The sequence below is a fragment of the Felis catus genome, chromosome B1, assembly GCF_018350175.1.
Source record: "Felis catus isolate Fca126 chromosome B1, F.catus_Fca126_mat1.0, whole genome shotgun sequence".
Lineage (NCBI taxonomy): Eukaryota > Metazoa > Chordata > Mammalia > Carnivora > Felidae > Felis > Felis catus.
This window is the reverse complement of record NC_058371.1, coordinates 199,825,756-199,848,275: the sequence shown is the minus strand read 5'-3', so window position 1 is coordinate 199,848,275 and position 22,520 is coordinate 199,825,756. Positions and strand designations below refer to the sequence as shown.

Genomic DNA, 22,520 nt, shown 5'->3' with positions numbered 1-22,520 from the left:
ACTTCTTCTGCACTGGGGTCCCCAGCAGACTTAGCCTCACATCTCCCCAGAGACGTGGGAAAGTGAGCTCGTGGTCTGTCTGCCCGGTGGAGTGGGCCGTGGGCCTTGCCAGAAAGGAAGGGTGGGCACTTTCCTCGGCCTCCTCACCTGTAAACTGAGGATCGAGTTGCTGGAAGGACTGGCAGTGATGGAGGTAAATGGATCTTTCCTGCGGCTGCCACAGCAAAGTGTCTCAAACCGGGAGGGTATTCTCTGGCTGCCTTGGAGGCCGGAAGTGTGAAGTCAGGGCGTCAGCAGGGCCGGACTCCCCCTGAGGACACGAGGACAGAGTCTGTTCCTGGTTTCTCTCAGATTCTGGTGATGCCACTGCCCTTGGCCTCCGTCAGCTTTGTTCGGTCACTCCAGTCTCTGCCTCTGTGGTCCCAAGGCTTCCCCTGCGTATGTCTCTCTTCTCTTATGAGGACATCGGTCATGTTGGATTAAGGGCCCATCCTACTCCACTATGACCTCGTCTTACCCTACTTTTGCGTCGTCAGAAACCCCGTTTCCAAATAAGATCACGTTCACAGGTAGTGGGGGTTGGGACTTGAGTATCTTTTAGGGGACACACAGGTCAGCCTTTAGCAGGAGATCAGTCAGCACGTTCCCAGCATGGAACGGGTTTTCTCTGAGTGATGGCTGTCGGTCATCACCTCTTAAGACCCAGGGCAAGGCCCCGGCCTTTCCCCTCGTCCTCCTGAGCTGAGCTGGCCACCCCTTCTCCAGGCTGCTGGGACCTACTGCATGCTGCTGAGCGGGCTCAGTGGACGACGCTGCGTTTTCATGTGTTCCTAAAGCGAGAGCAGGCTCTGTCCCCGGTCAGGAGGGGCCGGAAGGTCTGTGGCCCCGCAGACACCCTCACAGCCTCGTCCCACTGTAGCTTAGCTCCAGGACAGGGGAGTGTCCAGCACGAGATATACGCGGTGCTTGAGAGATCGCCACGGAAGGAATACGCCAATGAAGGCACGATGAGCCTTTCCAGGCGTGGATTGAACGCGTGTATTTTGCTGTCTGGATCCCCCCACCCCCCGCCAGCCCCCCGGCCCGCTTCCTCCGCATAAGAACGTCTCTGTTCTGGCTTTTCCAGGAAGCTCTGTTCCTCGTCCTTCTCCCAGTCTGAAGAGGAGCTGCTCAGGATGAGGCAGGAGGTTCACGGCTGCTTCGCCCAGATGGACAGGAGCCTGGCCCTCCCCAAAATCCGGGCCCGCGTCCTGCTGCAGCAGTTTCAGACCGCCTGGCGAGAAGCAGAGTTCCAGAAGTTGGACCAGGCGCTGGCTGCCCCTGAGATGCAGGTGAGAGTGATGCCTGGCACCTCTTTGGTGGCGGACGTGGGGCGTCTCTCAGCCCCCGACGCCCCCCCGGGTTCATCCCACGTCGCTCTCCTCTGCAGCCGTGTCGGCATCCGGCTACTCGTAGCACCGCCAAGCTCATCCTGACCTTACGGTGCCCGGCCCAGACCCCCTCGCCCGGGCCCTGCACCGCAGCCGCTCAAGGCTCACACCTGCTCCCTCCTTCTGGGCGTGGCTCCGGGCAGATGGGCACCACCTGGCCTGAGACGCGCTCCCCCAGCCACACTCAGTGACCCGCTCGGGGTACAAAAGGCTGGCCCCTTCCGTAAGGGGCATAAGGAGGATGCTTAGCTCAGGTGGGGTAAGGGAAAGAGAACCCCCCACGCTCGACCTTGTAGAGCGATGATGGGCAGCTGCCTTTTGGGGGCACCTCTCGTGTGCCTCGAAGACAGACCGCTCTCGGAGGCCATGTTTGCCCCAGAGCCCCCCCACGGAGCCGTCAAGGCTGCACCTTACCTGAGAGCCCCGCCCTTTGCCCTTCCTGACCTGGTCCCTCACTGCCTACATGCTCCCGGCTCCTCTGTCAGGAAACCACGGTCTCCCCATCCCCATCTCTGGCTCTGCCGCCGGGGAACCCAGCCCAAGACGAGACCTTTGAACTTGCTGTTTCTTCTGCCAGGAACACGCCTGCCCCAGAACCTCGAGGGTCCAGCCCTTTGTGATCTGTTTGCATCCCAGCTCAGACACCCACCCTGAGCACCCGTCCAGAAGACCCCCTCACGTGGCTGTGGTCCGTGACTCCACATAATCGGCCACTGCCTGAGACGCCCTGGTTTCTCAGCCCGCGCCCTGCCTGCGTCCCCACCGCAGACAAGCTCTCTAACCCCTTCACCACTCCGTCCCCGCCACCTAGAAAGTGCCTGGCGCACAGTAGGCGTGCAGTTCATTTGACTGAGCCAGCCAATCACCAGGTGAACACAAGAGGTCAATCTTCTCTTGAGGCGATGCTGTGTTGAGATTCAAAACCCATTCAAAGCCAACACTGTCTCCTGCATGTTCACGGCAATGCCAGGAGGTAGGTTTCCAAGCTCACCCGGCAAAGGAAAAGTGAGTTGACTGAGGCAGGCAGGAGCTGGGAGAACTGGGCTTGGGCTGGTTTTTCCTGACTTTAAACCCACGGCTTTTTCTTTAGGGGAAGAAAAAAATCAAAACAACAAAAAAATCAGACATATCCTCACTGAATAAAAAAACAGTACAACGCAGAAACAGCTTGGAAGGTTTCATATTCTTTCACATTAAAAAAAAGGGTTTTTTTTTCTTTCTATTTCTTTTCTTAGAAGGGTGCAGGATACATAAGATGATGGTAGTTAGAGAGTAAGGAACAAATGATCAAAGTGTTTTTTTTCCCCCCCAAGTTTTGGAACAGCGACTAAACATATTTCCACGTAAGTGAAGCAAGGTGTGTTTCCCCTGCTTTTGGGCTGACCAAGGGCCAATCCTGGCAGGAATTTAAAGTTTTGGATTCTAAAGTTGCTCAAGGTGCTGGGTTTGGAGACAGAGGTGGCCCCGCGTCCTGCCTCCGAGGGGCAGAGGCCCCGCCTGTGAAGCGCGCTCCTCGATCCCCTGCGAGAAATGCACACACAGGCTGGTGGCCGCGGTTGGCTGAGCCCGACTCCCTTCCCGAGGACGGTCCTGGGAAAGCAGAGGGGCCGGTGGTGGAGGACTCTGCTGGTGCCAACGGCGAGAGCTGCTCTCTGTATCTTCACAAGCACAGGGACACCTCTTCTGTCGAGTCCCCTGCCCGGAGAGGCTGCCGGACCCGGGTCCCACGGCTGGGACTCGGGGGCCTCGGGTTGGTTGTGCGGCCTGACCTCAAAGCTTTGGCTGTGCCCTCCGGAGCCCCTTTTCTGCCTTTGGTGGACCAAAGGCCCGCGCACTGAGCTTGTTCAGGAAAATGTCCATCTTTCCCCCCTCTGCCGACCTCAGACACCCGGGCAGGTGCATATGCTGAGGGAGCTCCTCTCGGCTTTGGGAGACAAGGAGGGGGGGCGCTGTGCAAACCCACTGACAGTCACTCCCCTGCCCGTGCTTTCTCCTGCCCCCTCTAGCAACAGTCCAAGGCAAGAAAGCCGCGCTCCAAGAGTAAAAGCAAGACAGACCTTCTGAGGAAGTGCATCGAAGATAAAATTCAGCTCTTTGAGGAGCAAGCCCCCGAAGACCTGGTTGAAAAGGTCAGTCCTCCTGCCTTCTCTGTTGCTCTCACCGCACACACGGGGCCGATGCCACCCAGTTCCCAGCACACACCGAGTCCCCGGGGGCCCTCGCTGCCCGTCTCTGTTCCGCCGTGGTCCCGCAGCTGGGACCCAGCCCTGCCCCTCGGGCCCTTCCGCCCATCCTGCCTGGAACTCTCCTCCCTCCCCGCCCGGTCTCTGGTTCCGTCTCTGCTTCGTCCTTCGGGCCCCACGTCTCAGCTGCTGCCGCGGTGGCCGCCGTCGCTGTGCCTGGCTCTGCGCCCAGGCGTTCGCGCGTGTTATACTTTACGTCCCTGCGTGTACCACGCACAAACACGCGGTGCCTTCCGCGTTCTTCCCTGTTCCTGGATGAACCCTGCCGCCTTCCTTTACCCGGATAGATGAACCTTGTCTTTGGCCCTCCTGAGGCACCGCCTCTGTCCTCAGGTGTCCCCTCCCCTAAGAAGCCTGATCGGATCACCCGGTTCTTCCCCCTCCTTCCTCCTTTCTTATCCTGACGCGTACCCCACTGTGCGTTCACTGCGCTGGGACCCTGAGGCGGCATGATGCAGTGGCTCGGGTGTGGTGTCGACAGACTCTAGGACTTCAGTGGCGACGGTCCGTCCTGGCCTCACTCTCATGGCTGGGGGAGACGGACAGAAAGCACTTAAAACCACAGACACTGATCAGTGTCGTTAGGACACAAAGTGACGAGACGGGGCTGGGGGGAAGTGAGACCCACCAGAGGCGGCCGAGTCAGGTCAACCACAGACCCTGATCAGTGTCGTTAGGACACAGAGGAGGTGATGTGACAGTGACCAGACGGGGCTGGGGGGAAGTGAGACCCACCAGAGGCGGCCGAGTCAGGTCAGGTCTCTCTGGAGAGGTGACGCTTAAGAGTTGACACTGTGCCTTCGCTGCCTGGGTGCCCCCGTGTCCCCAGCGCCCCTCGCAAAGGGCGGGCTCCTGAGCGGAGGGGTTCAGTGGGCGGGCTATCAGACCATCTCTGAGCGGCCGCTTTCTTCCTGCCTCCTGTCCGTGTCCTTGTCTAGGTGTGTTTAGTGCAGGTGTATCTTTCAGATCGCAAAAGCATAACCTGGCCGGGAGCCGCAGAGCCTGCACAGGGTGAGAGGTCAGTGGCTCCTTCTAGGGGTGACCAGGCTGGGATGTCTCAAGGGACACAGGAGGCAGCACCCTGTTCCCACCCAAGTTCTCTGCGAACCTGAGAGGTAGGACGAAGACTGAGGCGGGTACAGGTGAAAATGTCAGCGTCCTCGTTGCTAAAGGCTAGCACCGAAGATGGAAATTAGTGTGAGAGCCAGATGGGCTTGCTGAGCGGCTACCTGGTCACAGGCTTCCCTGGGGCTCTCTGGGTGGCCTTCCTGGAGGAGGTGAACACGAGGGCAGCTCTCAGGCAGAGCTAGCCCGCCTGGTGGGTTGTGGTGGCAGTTCACCAAGGAGCAGCAGAGGAGAGGGGTGCTGAGGGGCAGCCCGGGGGCCCAGTGGGGCATTTCCTCCAACACAGGCCAGTTCGTGACCCAAACACATCAGGCTCGAGGTGGATGTTGCTGCAGAAGGAAAACTTGAGGTTTGTTTTGGCAGGGAGAGTGGGCGGCCTGAACCACGGCCAAGGACATGGTGCAGGTTCAGGGGAGCCCAGAGGATTGGCAGCCCTGTGAAAAGGCTGCTTTGTGGGAATACAGGGTGTCCCGAGGGTAGGACAGCCGGCCACGGTGGAGGGTCTCACGTGCCAGGCTGAGAAGGTGAGCGGAACCTCGCTGGTCCCGTCGACGGAGGAGAGGGACAGGCTGGATGACTACTGGGTGGCTGTGAGTGGTGACAGATGACATCCTGTCCCGCGGTTCCCTGAGCCCAACTCTGCAGCCCGCCCTGCCCTGCGTTCACCTCCATCGTTTCCGTGTGAGTTGTGCATTTGTCCTGAGATCCAGCCGGGCCCTTTGCGTGTGTGGAAGACGCAGCCCTCTGCCCCACTCTGGACGATCGCTGGCATTTTCAAGGGCAGTTTACGTTTCATGTTTGTCCTGTGCACTGATTTAGGAACTTAACTCCCTTCTTGAGATACACTAACCCTCCAGCAAGAATAGTGCTCATTTATTTTGTTTGCCTTTGAATGCCTGTGTCTCTGGGTACCCTACTCAGGACTTTCTGTATACATATATGTTGCTTATACGTGACGGGCATAATTAAAAATAGATCTACCCTATGACCCAGCAATAGCACTGTTAGGAATCTACCCAAGGGATACAGGAGTGCTGATGCATAGGAGCACTTGTACCCCAATGTTTACAGCAGCACTCTCAACAATAGGCAAATTATGGAAAGAGCCTAAATGTCCATCAACTGACGAATGGATAAAGAAATTGTGGTTTCTATACACAATGGAATACTACGTGGCAATGAGAAAGAATGCAACCTGGCCTTTTGTAGCAACGTGGATGAACTGGAGAGTGTTCTGCTAAGTGAAATAAGTCAGGCAGAGAAAGACAGAGACCATATGTTTTCACTCTTATGTGGATCCTGAGAAACTTAACAGAAGACCATGGGGGAGGGGAAGGGGAAAGAGAGAGGGAGAGAGCCAAACCATAAGAGGCTCTTAAAAAACTGAGAATAAACTGAGGGTTGATGGGGGGTGGGGGGAGGGGAAGGTGGGCGACGGGCATTGAGGAGGGCACCTGTTGGTGAGCACTGGGTGTTGTATGGAAACCAATTTGACAATAAATTTCATATTAAAAAATAAAAATAAAATAAAATAATTAAAAATACATACAATACAAATCAGGCACACATTTTATGGATAGATAAGAGCTAAGCCATCTGAGAGCTAGGTGCTCGTGCATTTGGGCACCCCACGTCCCGTAGAAGAAGCCCCACGAGTGTCCAGGTACGGGGGGCGGGAGGGAGGGCGGGGCTCCAGCTTCTGAACCTCCGGCCCCTCTCCCTGGTGCTGCCTCTGCGTCGAAGGCACTGGTCAGGATTGACGGGGAATATTCTCACCGGATGTGGTTACCTCCCGTGGTTGTTCAGTGTGGGACAGACACGCCTCGGCTCCCGCATCTGTCACATGAGGATGGGGACAATCAGAACCTAGTAGCAACGGGGTCATTGGGAGGAGCAAACGGACAGCAAGGTACTTCCTAGCTCTGAGGGGGCCACAGTGCTGGTTTTTGATGACGCAGCAGCCCCGTGTGTGTGCGCCAGAACCCAGAGAAAGGCAGGAGGCCTTTGTCAGCTGTAACCTTTTAATGACAGGCCATCCTCACAACCGGCCACCTCGCTGTGGCAAGTGCCGATAGAATGCGCGCTCTCAAGCCAACGGCTTTGACGTTCCTCCCGACATCGATCGGCCGCGCGTCTTTTAGCACCGGAGCCAGAATTGTTCAGATTCTCCATCTGCAGGGTAATTTCGCGTGGAGATGACAGCCCTCGGTCTGAGTGCCAGCATCTGAGAGCGGTCTGATCGTGTTCCAGGACCGGGAAACCCCTCACAGCTCGTGCGGCTGGAAAGAGGGACTGGGTCAGAGACCCGTCACAAAGCCTCAGTCTGGCCGGCAGTGTGGGGTTCCCAAAGGGACCCTGGCTTCACTTGTTGGACCTGCCAAGCACACTGGAGGCACCTGCTGGGTGCCCCCTTTCTTTGCTAGAATCCGAGACAGCAATCCCTGTAACCCTCAGTCCCGGGTGGCTGTGTGCCTCGTCTGGACGCTTCCGCCTGAAGGGATTTGCCCAACGTCAGTGCATACTAGAGCTGGGGGTCGGATGAGGCACACCTGCCGTGTTGTGACCCAGCTGTGACAGCGAGGAGGTTCAGCCTCCCAAAGTGGCTCTCCCGTGCCCTGCCCGCGTCCCCCTTGCCTTTCCTCCACTTCTTTCCCTGCCTTTCTCGTCTTTCTCCTATCCCTCCGTCTCCTTCCACTTCCTCCTTCGGAGATCGTTTTGTGGACTGCCTTCTCCGGGCCCGGCTGGTCTCGGTTTCTGCTCTTAAGATGTTCACAGCCTCAGGCGTGCGGCCACTTTGCGCACCAGCCATTTGGAGGTTCGCCTCCTGCTTTCAGATAGAAAACCCACCCCGCTGACCCGGGCTCCGCCGTGGGTGAGTGGCTGTTTGACTGGTTCACAGAGAGTGGTGTGAATGATGTAGGGAGACAGACAGACAGACGAGGATGGGCTTCCTGCCTGACCACTTTTCCTCTACAGCTGAGGAGCTAATGGATTGGGGAGTCTGCTCTGGTCACCGGCAGCTGCAGGAGGGGCTGGAGTGTGCCTGTGATCAGAAATGGGACTCAGGCAGCGACACCTGGGTCTTCTGATGGGGGGGGGGGGTCACTGTAAGCTCACAGGTGCATCATTTTAAACCTCAAAGACTCTGGAGGGCATATACATTTTAGAATAAGTTAACCCAGTTCCTAAATATCTTTCTGTTGTGATGGCATGAAACTCACAGGTGAATCTGAGAATTGGCATTCCATCCCCCAGAAGGCAGAATGTTTCTTTTTTTATTTGGATCTTCTCTTAGGGTCTTGAAGAAGATTTACAATTGCTTCTGTAAGTAGGGTGACCATATATCTCAATCTCTTGGGACGGTCCCAATGACCTTCCTGTTAGCTCCTTTTCGCTCTCAACTTCGTGATAAACCATATGGTCACCTTAGATGAAAGGTATTTCTTTGTGTGATTTCTAGATACAATATAGGTTTGCTCGCAGTTGTGAATGGTAACCTGCCTTCTTCTTTTTTAACCTTTTATTTATTTTTATTTTTTTGAGAGAGAGAGTGTGTACGCATGCAAGCGGGGAAGGGGAGGAGGGAGAGGGAGGGAGAGAATCTTAAGCAGCCTCCACGCTCAACGCGGAGCCTGATGCGGGGCTTGGTCCCGCGACCCTGGAATCATGACCTGAGCTGAAATCAAGAGTCAGACAGGCGCTCAACCATCTGAGCCACCCAGGCCCCCCATGGTGACCTATTTTCAATTGTATTTTTGACATATTCAGTACTGGTGCAAAGAAACGTTACCAGTTTTTATTTATAAGTCTTTCCAGACTGTCTCTGTTCCATCTCTGGAGCCGGACATCGGGGTCCAAGTCCTAGCTTCGCCACTTGCCAGCTGTGTGACCTTGAACAAGTTTCTTAACTGTTCTGTGCCCTATTACACTCATCCTTCAAGGTGGATACTAGAAGCACCTGTCATTTAGGATTCTTCTGGTGAGAATTCACCTGCTGCTTCTGTTGATTTTCTGCATAGTCAGTCACCATGTCGACAAACAATTGCAATTTCATTGCCTCCCTTCCCAGCCTGTGCCTCATCGCTCTTTGTTATCAGTGTTTCCATGTCCTTGTCTGCCGGTTCCATCATCTCTCTTGTTTCCCCTGGTGGATTTCCCCCCGAGTTGTGGATCCCATTTTCCTGTGTCTTGGTGTGCATGGTAATTTTTGATTAGATGTAGGCATTGTCGGTTTTGCATGCTGGGTACCAGACTCTGTGGCATTTTCTTTAATAGTGTTGGCGTTTGGACATGTAGTTGCATTGTTTAGGATTCGTTTTATCCCTTCAAGACATGCTTTTAAGTTTTGTTAGGTCGGAATTAAGAGCTGCCTTTAGTCAAGAGCTAATTTATCACTATTACTGAGGTACTACCCATCTCCCTGCTGCCTGTGTGCTTTTCTCCCTCAGGCTAATAGGAACACTGACTCTTCCCAGCTCTCTGTGGGCTCCGGGAATCGCTATGCCTCTTATTTCTGGTGGTTCTTTTCCTGATCTGGTACAGTTTTTTTTTTTTCCCAAGCATGCCCAACGCTTAGCGAAAGCCTTGAGAACACCCCTGGAGGTCTCTGGAGTATTCTCTCTCTCTCTCTCTCTCTCTCTCTCTCTCTCTCTCTCTCTCTCTCTCCATATCTCTTTCTCTGTCCCACCTGCCTCTGCTTTTTGCCCAACACTGAAGCTTGACTTTCCCTATCAGTACATGAGAGTTCCCTCGTGGTGTTTTACAGCAGCTTAACATATCATGGTGCATGTGATGCTTAAATGAAGCTGACGCTCAGCTCGTAAGACATTGAGATTCTTTTCAATCCCTTGATATTTCAAACCATCTTGAACTCTGTTCGTATATCGTCTCACTCTGGTGAGACAATAATACTGGTGAGGGCAATAATTACTATTTCCATTTCATGGATGAGAATACTGAGACTCGGAAAGGTGGAGAGGCTTGTCCAAGGTCACATCGCTGGCCGGTGCCCAAAGCACAGGCCTCTTTTTTTTTTTCTTTTTAACCTTTATTCATTTTTGAGGGGGGGAAGGGGAAGAAAGAGGGGGACAGAGGATCTGAAGCAGGCTCCATGCTGACAGCACAGAGCCCGATGCGGGGCTCGAACTCACAAACCATGAGATCGTGACCCAAGTCGAAGACCGACCTCAACCCACTGAGCCACCCAGGCGCCTCAAACCACAGGTCTCTCTGCCCATCCCTGTGTCGCTTTGGCAGATCCCGAAATGAGGGGGATGTTTCAGCTAATCTTTGATGTGTTCTGGCACACAGTTCATACAAATTTCTCATAAATATTCTTTGCAGACACTTAGACGTGAAGGAAAATGACGTGACCGTGCCTCCTGCTCACCCATTATTTGTGGTCTTATTTGAAGGATGCTGTCCTCCACCTGAGTGGTACCCATTCGCCCAATCGTTGTGTGTCCACTGTTTCCGGGTTTCGTGACACGCACGTGTGCACAGTCCAAAAGCAGCCCCTTCATTCAGGAGTGGGACTCACGTGCTGAGATCGCCCGTGCAGCCTGCTGTGTTTCTGCACCCGCCACGCCAGTCATGCAGAGGTGGCCGGGACTTCTGTCAGGCACGCCTCTGCACACCCTGTCATCTCAGAAGTGACTAGAGCTTAAGCGTGAAAATAATGTGCTCATTTTCCGATGACCTGACAAGGGAGAACGGTGACGGCACAGGTTCTTATGAAGCTTAGAAGAGAAGGTGCGTTGCCGGGGGAGGCGTTTTAGGAAGGGGAGAGAACATCCGCCCATCCAGCAAAGACTGGGAAATCCTGGACGTGGTTCCCTTTGCGTCTACTCAAGCCCCCGTCTTGTCCTTTGAGGCAGGCTCTGTCAAAGTCCTGTCCTGAAGCACGATTCTAAGGGAAGCTGCTTAGAATCTTCTTAGAATCCCACCATCCCCAGACAAAATCCAGATTCCTAAATGTGGCATTCAGGCCTCACAGGCTTCATTTAACCTTTCTAATCTCTTCCACTTCTGCCTTTCACTCACCAGAAGGTTACTAGCGTTATCTTTGGATGGCTTGAATGTAGTAACTTGTTTCTACATTGTCCATTTAAAAATTTTTACTTTGGGGGCACCTGGGTGGCTCAGTCAGTTGAGTGTCCGACTTCAGCTCAGGTCATGATCTCATGGTTCGTGGGTTCAAGCCCTGCGTCAGGCTCTGTGCTGACAGCTCGGAGCCTGGAGCCTGCTTTGGACTCTGTGTGTGTGTCTCTCTCTACCCCTCCCTGCTTGTGCTCTCTCTCTCAAAAATAAATAAATATTTAAAAAAAGCTAAAGTTTTACTTTTCATTTTTATAAAATGTAGGCATGCATTCTTTTCGAATCTAATTCTACAAGGTTTCTGCTGACAAAGGAGCCAACTCCCAGGAGCCACACACACATACATTTTCAAGTCCCCAGAGGTAATGACCTCTAACTTTTTAGTTTGATCTCTTGGCATTTACCTCCGTATTTCCAAATAACATGCTTATCTTGCTATTTCTTCATTTCTCTACTTCGGGTATTATCTATTTTCTTTCTTTCTTTTTTTAATGTTTATTTATTTTTAAGACAGAGACAGACAGAGCATGAGCAGGGGAGGGGCAGAGAGAGAAGGAAACACAGAATGCGAAGCACGTTCCAGGCTCCAGACACCAAGCTGTCAGCACAGAGCCTGACGTGGGGCTCGAACTCATGAACCATGAGATCATGACCCGAGCAAAGTCAGAGCCACCCAGGCACCCCTGATGGAGGTGGGGGGGGGGGTTGGTTATTTTATTTTGCATTTAAAGACATCACAGCCCCTAGAAAAAAACTACTTTTTTGAAATGCACTGAGTCAGAGACACGCATAAGGTGGCAGTTTAAACTTCCCACTTAAAATGAGAGTACTTAGCAGCATATTATTTTGAAAATGAATTTTTATTACTTTAGGTAGCCTGCATATTTAATGAAACCTGTCACAGAAATGCAAACCCGTATCCTTGCCCAGAGCCTTTTAGACAAGGATGGAATCCCTCCCTGCAGGCACATGCTTATGGTGCTGGAATTAACAAAGTAAACTTTCCAAAGAAGAGAAAAGGATTTTGGAGAATCTTTCTTGTCTTAATTCCTCTGTCCACGTGGTTCGTGCAGCACACACGAAAAGCTTTACGCTGCCCCCACGTTTTAGGTTTGAATTTGCGTAAAAAAACCTCAAGATCCCCTCATGGCCGCCTCACCCTGCCCTGCCCTTCTGCAGGAGACGCGGCTTTCAGGATATTTGGGCCACCACCCGTCCAAGGATGGGGCCGAAGGAGGCCATTCGGAGGTCACGGTGACAGGAAATCTGAACTCATGGCAGGTGTGGGAGAAGGGCACCGCTCCTCCCTTTCTGGGTCACCTGCCTGTCACTCGTGTTTTTCCTCTCGAGGAACTCTCCGTAGGTTTGCCATAGCCCTTCCCACTTCCTCGGGGTGTGTAAATATGTCACCGTTTAATCAGACTGTGGCCTTTAAATATGTGCAGCCTCATCCCCAAAGGCAAGGGAATTAAAAGCAAAAATGAACTATTGGGACCTCATGAAGATAAAAAGCTTCTGCACAGCAAAGGGAACAATCAACAAAACTAAAAGGCAACCAACGGAATGGGAGAAGATATTTGCAAATGACATATCGGACAAAGGGCTAGTATCCAAAATCTATAAAGAGCTCACCAAACTCCACACCCGAAAAACAAATAACCCAGTGAAGAAATGGGCAGAAAACATGAATAGACACTTCTCTAAAGAAGACATCCGGATGGCCAACAGGCACATGAAAAGATGCTCAACGTCACTCCTCATCAGGGAAATACAAATCAAAACCACACTCAGATATCACCTCATGCCTGTCAGAGTGGCCAAAATGAACCAATCAGGAGACTATAGATGCTGGAGAGGCCATGGAGAAACAGGAACCCTCTTGCACTGTTGGTGGGAATGCAAACTGGTGCAGCCACTCTGGAAAACAGTGTGGAGGTGCCTCAAAAAATTAAAAATAGACCTACCCTATGACCCAGCAATAGCACTGCTAGGAATTTACCCAAGGGATACAGGAGTACTGATGCATAGGGGCACTTGTACCCCAGTGTTTATAGCAGCACTCTCAACAATAGCCAAACTATGGAAAGAGCCTAAATGTCCATCAACTGATGAATGGGTAAAGAAATTGTGGTTTATATACACAATGGAATACTACGTGGCAATGAGAAGGAATGAAATATGGCCCTTTGTAGCAACGTGGATGGAACTGGAGAGTGTTATGCTAAGTGAAATAAGTCAGGCAGAGAAAGACAGATACCATACGTTTTCACTCTTATGTGGATCCTGAGAAACTTAACAGAAACCCATGGGGGAGGGGAAGGAAAAAAAGAAGAAAAAGAGGTCAGAGTGGGAGAGAGCCAAAGCATAAGAGACTCTTAAAAGCTGAGAACAAACTGAGGGTTGATGGGGGGTGGAAGGGAGGGGAGGGGAGGTGATGGGCATTGAAGAGGGCATCTTTTGGGATGAGCACTGGGTGTTGTATGGAAACTATTTGACAATAAATTTCATATAATAAAAAAATAAAAAATAAATATGTGCAGCCTATCATATGGCAATTATACCTCCGTAAAGCTTTAAAAAAAAACCCATGCGTGGGGAGGTATTATTCCCATGTTACAGATGAGGAAATAGAGTCATACGCAGCTGAATGAATTTGCCCAAGGTCACGAGCTAGTGAGTGGCAGTAAGTAACAGAGCTGGAAACCGTACTCGGGCCTCTGGCTCTGGAGCCCTGGGCCCCCCTTCACCCCTGTGCCTACTTGGGTCCTCAGTTGGGAGCTCTTTCAGGGTCACATTCTTGTCTCACTCATCTTTACCTCTTCTCTACCCCCGCCCCCTCTCCTAAGTGCATCACACATTCCTTTGTATGATATCTACTTGGTGCTCAGTAATTAGTTTTTGGATTGATGAATGAAAGCATAAATGGATGTGGGAGAAAGGCATTTGCAGGAAGACTGCGAAGATCCTTGAAGCACGTTAGAGACCCCACGTCCCCATGAAGAAGCCATCAGACACGGCTCTTGGGTCCCACTCTCCGAGGCTTTGCCCAGTCTTGGAGGGACGTGGGGGCACCGCATGGACTGTGTGGACGCCTCAGGCTGGGTGTGACTGCCAGCCAACCCAGGAGGCCCAGGTGTGATCTAAAGTCACCATGGGAACCCATCAGTGGGCAGGTGACTGTCACCTGGTTGTCCACATTAGGGCAAGGTGGGAGTCTAGTAGCACCCTCTTGAGAACGCGGCTTCTTGTTCCCGTTCGAGCAGGGGAATGAACGTCTGTCTTCCAGACCAGCTCTGTCCGTCTGCCATACTTCTGTGCCTTCTTGCCTCTGGCCCCCGATGTTTGTGGGCGTTGCCGTGAACCAGATATGCAGGTGCCTATACTGTGTATCTTTGCAGACCCTGCCTTCCGTTGGTGGCTCCTCTCCGTTCTCTGAGGCTGGTCAGAGGCCCTGCCTCTCCAAGAAGCGTTTGTAGGGCCCCCCAGACAGAAGTTTCTTCCCCAGCCGGCAAGCTGTCTGTTTGTTCCTTTGGGGGACTTCTTCCCTCTTCACCCCCATCAGACTTCTTCCCGAAGGTCAGGTTGTAGAGGTGAAATCTGTGCTTTTCAAACTGGGCCTTGTCTGCTTCCGAGGGACACATGGATGGACATGGTAGGGCTGTGCAGCCACGGGAGATCCGGGGTCGGCATCCTCCGCCGGCCCCCACATCACATAAGTATTCTTCGCTGTGTCAGCCACCCGAGACCTCTCCGAACATAAACAGATGAATATTAAAAATAGGTTACATGAAGGGACGCCCGGGGTGGCTCAGTCGGTTAAGCGACCGACTTCAGCCCGGGTCATGATCTCCCCGTCCGTGGGTTCGAGCCCCGCATCGGGCTCTGTGCTGACAGCTCAGAGCCTGGAGCCTGCTTCGGATTCTGGGTCTCCCTCTCTCTCTGCCCCTCCCCCACTTGCGCTCTGTCTCTTTCTCTCAAAAATAAAATAAGCATGAATAATTTTTAAAAAGTCGGTGACATGGCAGAAAACAATTCCACAAAGTTTTTCAATATTTCTCATCGTCGTAAAGTATAGATGGTGTGAGACTTACCGTCTTAACCGCTGCTGCTCATCCAGGCCAGTGCCATGAAGTGCGCTCACCCTCTTGTGCAAAGCGTCCCCGCCACCCGTCTTCCCAAACTGAACCTCTGTCCCCACGAAACACCAGCTCCCCGTGTCTGCTGCCCCCAGCCCCTGGCACACAGCATCTGCTTTCGGTGTCTATGGACTTGACTGCCCTAGGAATCCTACAGTGTCTGTCCTTTGGTAACCGGCCTATTTCACGGAGCGCGCCGTCCTCCAAATCGTAGCCTGTGTCAGAATTTCCTTTCCTTTTAAGGCTGTGTGATACCCCGTCCGTATCTGGGTTACGTTTACCTTTGGTTTTGCAAATGAGATTCCACACGCGCTTTTCTTTTTTTTTTTTTTAAGTAACTTTTTAAGGTTTATGTATTTATTTTGAGAGAGAGTGTGTGTGGGGGCAAGTGGGAGAGGAGCAGAGACAGAGGGGGAGAGAGAGGTTCCCAAGCAGGCTCTGTGCTGTCTGCGCAGGGCCCGACGCGGGGCTCAAACTTATTAACCGTGAGATCGTGACCTGCGCCAAAACCAAGAGTCGGACGCTTAACCGACTGAGCCACCCCAGGCGCCCCGAAATTCCACACGCGTTTAAAGATGAAAGGAAAGGCTTCACCAAGACACGTGTTCAAGCAGGCGGCTTTTTGGCTTGTGGCGTCCCTGTGAGGGGAGGGGGTGCACGTTAAAGGGAGCTGCCATCAGGGGCTCGGGGGGCCACGTGTGAGAAGCATCAGGCCCCCTTGTTCACGTGGCATCTTTTCTGGAGAAACTGGAGAGACAGTGGGGACCTAGAGAAGACACACTGACGTCAGAATGAACTGCTTGGTTGTGGGACCCAGAGGAGTGGATGCATTCCCTTATCTGGGGTTTCTGGAGCCCCTCAGGTCCTGGGTCCTCCCCCCGAGGGGCTCGGGTCCCCGCTGGGTCAATGGTGCGGTGAGGGCCAGCAGGAGGAGGAAAGGCAGAGACGAGAGTGACAAGCATGTGCTCGGTGAGGACACATTTCTAACACAGTGGTTGGAACCAGGGACGGAAGGACAAATAGAGGATCTTCAGGAAGACGAGGATGCCGGGCGTTTCAGTCCCGCGGGGAGCCCCCAGGCACCCAGGAAGGGTGGAGTCCCAGGGGTGCGGTGGGGGGAGCAGAGGAACAGATGAGACTTTGCAGGCGTACCTCTGCTGGGAGCGGGGTGGGAAGGGGCTCAGAGCCTGTTCCGAAGTTTAAACTTTCATCCTCTGGATGGGATTTCACGCTGGGTAGCCACGTAATTCCCTGTACCTTCCAGAGTGATAAATGTGGAGGGAACGGCCAGACTCCAGAAGCCCCAGCGAGGCGAGTGTTTGCAAACAGAGACGCCCCGTGGTCCTAAATTGCACGCTGCACCTCCCAGTGCTTGCTTCTTTGCAAGTCGTGGAGGCCCTTCCCGAGCCCCCCCACCCCCACCCCCAGTGAATGGGTGCTTGAGCTCAGCCTAGCGGGGTGCTGTCTGGAAGTCCTCTCTCCACACCCCCCGCCACTCACCTGTGTGGCTTGTGGCCTGCCGTCCCCAGGTCCGCGGGGAGCTGCTCCGGGAACGCGTGCAGCATCTGGAGGCCCAGGAGGCACGCTTCGCGGAGTCCCTCGCCTCCCTGCAGTTCCAGAAGGCCGCCAGGATAGCCAAGACCCTGTGGGCTTACACCGCCCTCCTGAGCGTCCAGGACCTGCTCTTGGAGGAGCTGAGCGAGTCGGAGACCCTGACGAAGCTGGCCTGCGAGCAGATCCTGGGGTCGCACAGCCCGGTGAGCACGGGGGCTCAGGAAGGAAGAGGGGACGATCGGGATGGGCTCCTCTGGCTCCCCCCCCCCCCCCCGCCGGCAAGTGGGTGGTCGCCTGCCCTGTGTATGCTTCAGGGTCGCAGTGAGGACTAAGTGAGGGAACTTAACAACCCCGAGGCTGCTCGATTGCCTTGCCCCTGAGAAGTAACCTTTTGAATTATAACATTTTTAACACCTCTGAAACCGGGATGCGTCTCCCACATCCACAGCAGCATCAGGAGCTCCATCACAGAGCTGTGAAAAATAACAGTGTGGCTTTCAATTAACGGCGCCCTAGATGCAATGAAATACTGCACCGTTGTTTATGTTTATGATCACATTTGTACGGTTATTCCCACACGCCGCATTTTTTTCGAGGTGCGAGAGGTGTATTCATAAAACAAAAGCCATGGAAATGACTGAGGACTAACCTTAGATCCTTTAGGAGAGTTTTTTAGAATTTCGTATGTTATTATCCTACCTAAAGAGAGGAAAAGGAATTCCTTATTTGTATATGTATATGTATATTCCTTATTGAGTATATGCGAGCAAAAGCGCTAACAAGCTGTGAATGGGCATACTCTCATTTGAGCGTTAATAACTCGTAAGCATGCATCTAAAAATGACCCGTTAAGCGCGATTGAGTATAAGTTGCGGTCTTACTGCTGGACCTTTCTGCTCCCTGTCACACATTATATCGCTTAGTTATAGCACTGTGCTGTGAAGTAGGTACTGCTGTTCAGTTCTCGGGTAGAGAAATTGAGATCCCGGCAGGTGGCATATCAAGTTCTTTGTGAAGTCCACGCGGCTAATAAAGAAATGCCAGGAGCGGAATGCAGTCTGTTTCTGACTTAAACTCTCTGGGTCACGTTCATGGACTGTCCACCTTGATCTTGCCGGTGGGGGTTAAAAGTCATAAATAACATTAGATTCTGAAGAGTCCAGAACTGGTTTTCCCATAAACATCATGCGTCCTGCACTGTGACCACAATTATGACGTTTATTTCTGTTAGGGATAGAAAGATGTGGAAACGTTGGCATTCCAGCACAAAACATCTGGATGCTAAATAAATAAAAATGAGCATACTTCTTAGTGCTTTATGAGTTCACAAGAAAATGTGGAAAATTCCCAAAGGCCAAGGATATCCTGGGGAAGGCAAATCCAGAGGCTCAGATCCAGGGGAAAAGACTGAAACCTACAACCCAGGGATTTGGGGTTCATTTGGGGGAGACAGGAGATGAGACTGGGGGTGTTCGAGGAGGTAGGACACCCAGTGAGGGGGTGGGAAGAGAAAGTCACCTGCTGTCAAAGGTGTTACCAGGGAAACCTGTCCTTCCCTCCCTTCCCCAGCCCTGCTCCGGGGGTGGGGGTGGGGTGGGGTGGAGGGGAGTCTCCCCGTGAATTTGTAGTCAAAGGCTCTTGCTGCTGTGAGGAAGGAATCCAAAAATACTTTAGCCCTCCAGTCAGGAAATCTCTAAGCTGATACATTAAATTAAAGTGGTTTATATATACAATGGAATACTACATGGCAACGAGAAAGAATGAAATACGGCCTTTTGTAGCAACGTGGATGGAACTGGAGAGTGTGATGCTAAGTGAAATAAGCCATACAGAGAAGGACAGATACCATATGTTTTCACTCTTATGTGGATCCTGAGAAACTTAACAGAAGACCATGAGGAGGGGAAGGGGGAAAAAAAGAGAGGGAGGGAGCCAAACCATAAGAGACTCTTAAAAACAGAACAAACTGAGGGTTGGGGGGGGGGAGGGGAAAGTGGGTGCTGGGCATGGAGGAGGGCACCTGTTGGGAGGAGCCCTGGCTGTATGGAAACCAATTTGACAATAAATTTCATATAAAAAAATAGAATAAAATAAAATGGTTGTAGGTTGAATGACACCTCTGGTGCATGGCCAAAGCCACGGCACATCCTCGCCAGAGAAAAATAGCCTCAATCTGGGCAACTCAGGATTTTCACAGATAAATTTCAGCCAAATAAGTATTCTCAATTGAATTTCGGAGTCCCCAAACACGTAAGCAAGACAAGATGATGTATGTGTCGGAGAAACAAAACCCAACAGATTAAAATCCCTAAAGACGTCGGGTGCTCGGATTAGCAGCCTAGACTATAAAATCACGGTTTATGACATTGTCTTAAAAATTAAAGGTGCTACCAAAATGATTTTAAAGTTTCATTCACCTGGAGAGCAAAGCAAGTCTCCAGTTGCATATATGTGATAGAAGACCCAAGATAATGAAAACCTGATAGACCGTTGATGAGTCGGTCGTGATAGTGAGGGGTTTCTGCACACCCCTCTTTCTGTGGGCGATCAGACGAGACACAGGGAAAGATACCAATGAACTGAATAACCCATTCATCAACCTGTATTTAATGTGCACCTACGGAATCTTACAGCTGGCAATTAACAAACACATCTTCTTCTGCAGCACACGTTGGAACAGTTAAGGAAACGACTATATAATATCATTTTGACCACCTTTTTGAAAAAAAAGACCAACTAGGTTTAAATCCACTTAAGAAAAGGTCATTACTCTAAGCCCATACTTGGAAGTTTTATTTATTTATTTATTTATTTTTTTCATACTTGGAAGTTTTAAAACTTACCTCTGAATAAGTCATTGGTCAGAGAAATCATAATGGAAACTTCTAAAACTGTAGAACAGAAAAATAATGTAACAGTGTAAATAAAACAGATCAGGGGCGCCTGGGTGGCGCAGTCGGTTAAGCGTCCGACTTCAGCCAGGTCACGATCTCGCGGTCCGTGGGTTCGAGCCCCGCGTCGGGCTCTGGGCTGATGGCTCGGAGCCTGGAGCCTGTTTCCAATTCTGTGTCTCCCTCTCTCTCTGACCCTCCCCGGTTCATGCTTTGTCTCTCTCTGTCCCAAAAATAAATAAACGTTGAAAAAAAATTAAAAAATTAAAAAAATAAAATAAAACAGATCAAAATTTGTGGGATTTGGCTAATGCAGCTTTTCAGCTCTAAGAGAAATGAACGCTCTAAACTTATATTAGAGAAGAAAAGCTCACAATTGCAATCATATCAAAAGCTAGAGGGTAACGGTGACAAATTAATCTGCAGAAAGAAGGAAGGAAGGTTGCATAAATAAAATTTTAAAAACTGCCAAAATCCAACCAAACAAAACTATGATAGAAAAGATCAATAAAGAGAAGAGGTGAATTTTCTGGGGGGAAAAAAGTCTAATAAAATATACAAAGCTCTGACACAAGTGACCATTTAAAAAAGAGATAAGGGATGAGTAAATAATATTGTATGTATGTATGTATTTAATTTATTTTTAAATGTTTATTTATTTTTGAGAGAGAGAGAAAAACAGAGTGTAAGTGGGGAGGGTCAGAGAGAGGGAGACACAGAATCCGAAGCAGGCTGCAGACTCTGAGCTGTCAGCACAGAGCCCGACGCGGGGCTCGAACTCACAAACCACAGGATCATGACCTGAGCCGAAGTCGGGATGCTCAACCGCCTGAGCCACCCAGGCACCCCTGGGACAAGTAAATAATAAAAAGCAACATAACTATAGATGAAGTAGAGTTTTTAAAAACAAAACTCTACCAACGATTTCATGTAGATAGACTTGCAAACTGAAATAAAATGGAAGAATTTCTAGAAAAATGTAAATCATCAAAATTGACTCAAGTAGAAGTCGTCTATTTATAATCCTATTGCCATGAAAGAAATTGATTCAGTAATTAATAAGTCTTCTAAGACACACAAAAATACACCTATCCCGATAGTTTTATAGGTGAGCCCCAACAAATTTTTCCACCTCATCTACACAATATTCCTGGTGTTAGAAAAATAGGGACTATTCCTCATTTTGTGAAGCTCAGACAACCTTTACACCAAAACCAGACATGGGTAGTATGAGAACAACGAACCCTTCGCCCTTACTTGCAAACTTGGATGTACAGTTTGTAAACAAAAATTAACATAGGCCAGCCAGCCATGAAATAATGAGTACAGCATGGCCAGGTTCAGTTTTTCCCAGGAATAGAAGGTCGGTTTAACCTTAAAATCTCCATTTACAAAGTTTGCCAGATTAGCAGATTAAAGGAGAAAAGAAAAAACTCGCACGATCGTCTCAGCGTAACAGACAAAAACTTCTTGGCAAATTAGTGACAGGAGGGAATCTGCACAGGGTATTTACCCAAAATCCACAGCAAGGATGGCTGAGGGGTGATGGGCATGGCCCTGAATTATAGGTGAAGGATGCGAAGCCTTCGGAGGAGGGGCAGGTCAAGGTCGTCTATCGATTAGGGGCAGAGTAGATATGAAGAGCCTCTGGTGTTAGGTTCATACTGTGTCTGCTCCTTCTGGGTGCCCTGGGCAGCCCGTCAACTCAGCCCTGAGATGCTCGGTGGCTCTTTTTATTTGAGACCACCCTGATTTCTGTAGTCATTGGGTTGGATGTGACGCTTACATTTTCTGTTTATCTCACAGCCTTTGGGGGTAAGCACCAAAGCTTCCTTATTCTTTTTTTTTTTTTAATTTTTTTTCAACGTTTATTTATTTTTGGGACAGAGAGAGACAGAGCGTGAACGGGGGAGGGGCAGAAAGAGAGGGAGACAGAATCGGAAACAGGCTCCAGGCTCTGAGCCATCAGCCCAGAGCCTGACGCGGGGCTCGAACTCACGGACCGTGAGATCGTGACCTGGCTGAAGTCGGACGCTTAACCGACTGCGCCACCCAGGCGCCCCAAGCTTCCTTATTCTTGAACGTGTTTGCAAGAGTTGGGTATCCCGAATTGGAACCACGGGTCCTGAGTCAGATGATGTAATTATGAAGTTGGTGGTAAGGCAATGGATGTGATGCCAGCGTTTTCTCGATTTGCGTTTGGAGGGAAGACAAACCTGTTGTTTGGCTCCAGATATTAGACTTTCATTCCACAGTGGATCATTCTGTCAAAACCGCTTTCCCTGGTGAATGGGCTTCTAAGCTGTTAAACCCTCAGGGGACTTAAAAAAAAAAAGCATGGCGTGAAATGCTGTGAAAGAAATGAGTCCTAAGAAAAGTGCATCGTGTATCAGGTGCACCTCCTTGGATGGAAGATTTAGACTTATCTTGTGAAATGGGAACGCACACGAGGCATAATTGAATCACGGAGGCAAGCGGTGCAACGGGCAAGTCCGCATAGGACGGACTTCCGCGGCACAGATCATGGGACCCCGGACTGACTACCCACCGAGTTCGCACCATAGCTTAAATTGCTGTGTTTCCCTTCTTCCAAGTCTGAAGCCGGTGTCTTCCTCTGTCCATGCTCTGGCTTACTGCCCTCTTGCTGTCAATCACCCAGTCTGCGGATTCTGCCTGAACTGTTTTCTTTCCCTCACTTCTGACGTCTGCCGCCCAGCTTCACTGCTGGCATGAATCCAGACATGAAAAAGAAAAATAACACTACTGGGAAGTCGCTCACATTAATCGAGCTCTCATTAAGTCCAAAGCATCCTGTTAAGTGTTTGAACCTTCTGTCAGTCCCATGATGCATTGCTTAAAAATGTTTCCTGGGGCACCTGGGTGGCTCAGTCGGTTAAGCATCGGGCTTCGGCTCAGGTCATGATCTCAAGGTTCGTAGGTTCGAGTCCCACGTCGGGCTCTGTGCTGACAGCAGACCTGAGCCAAAGTCGGACGCTCAACCGACTGAGCCACCCAGGTGTCCCAACCCCATGATACTCTTATACC

At 51.0% G+C, this 22,520-nt stretch overlaps 1 protein-coding gene across 1 annotated transcript in view; it reads left to right on the top strand.

Moving 5' to 3' along the window:
* The window catches only part of EVC2 (EvC ciliary complex subunit 2), a 134,496-nt gene that overhangs the window by 97,080 nt on the left and 14,896 nt on the right, over nucleotides 1–22,520 (top strand). Inside the window, 3 exon segments of the mRNA XM_045056604.1 lie at nucleotides 1,127–1,331; nucleotides 3,437–3,559; nucleotides 16,560–16,787. Coding sequence (XP_044912539.1) covers nucleotides 1,127–1,331; nucleotides 3,437–3,559; nucleotides 16,560–16,787 — 556 coding nt within the window.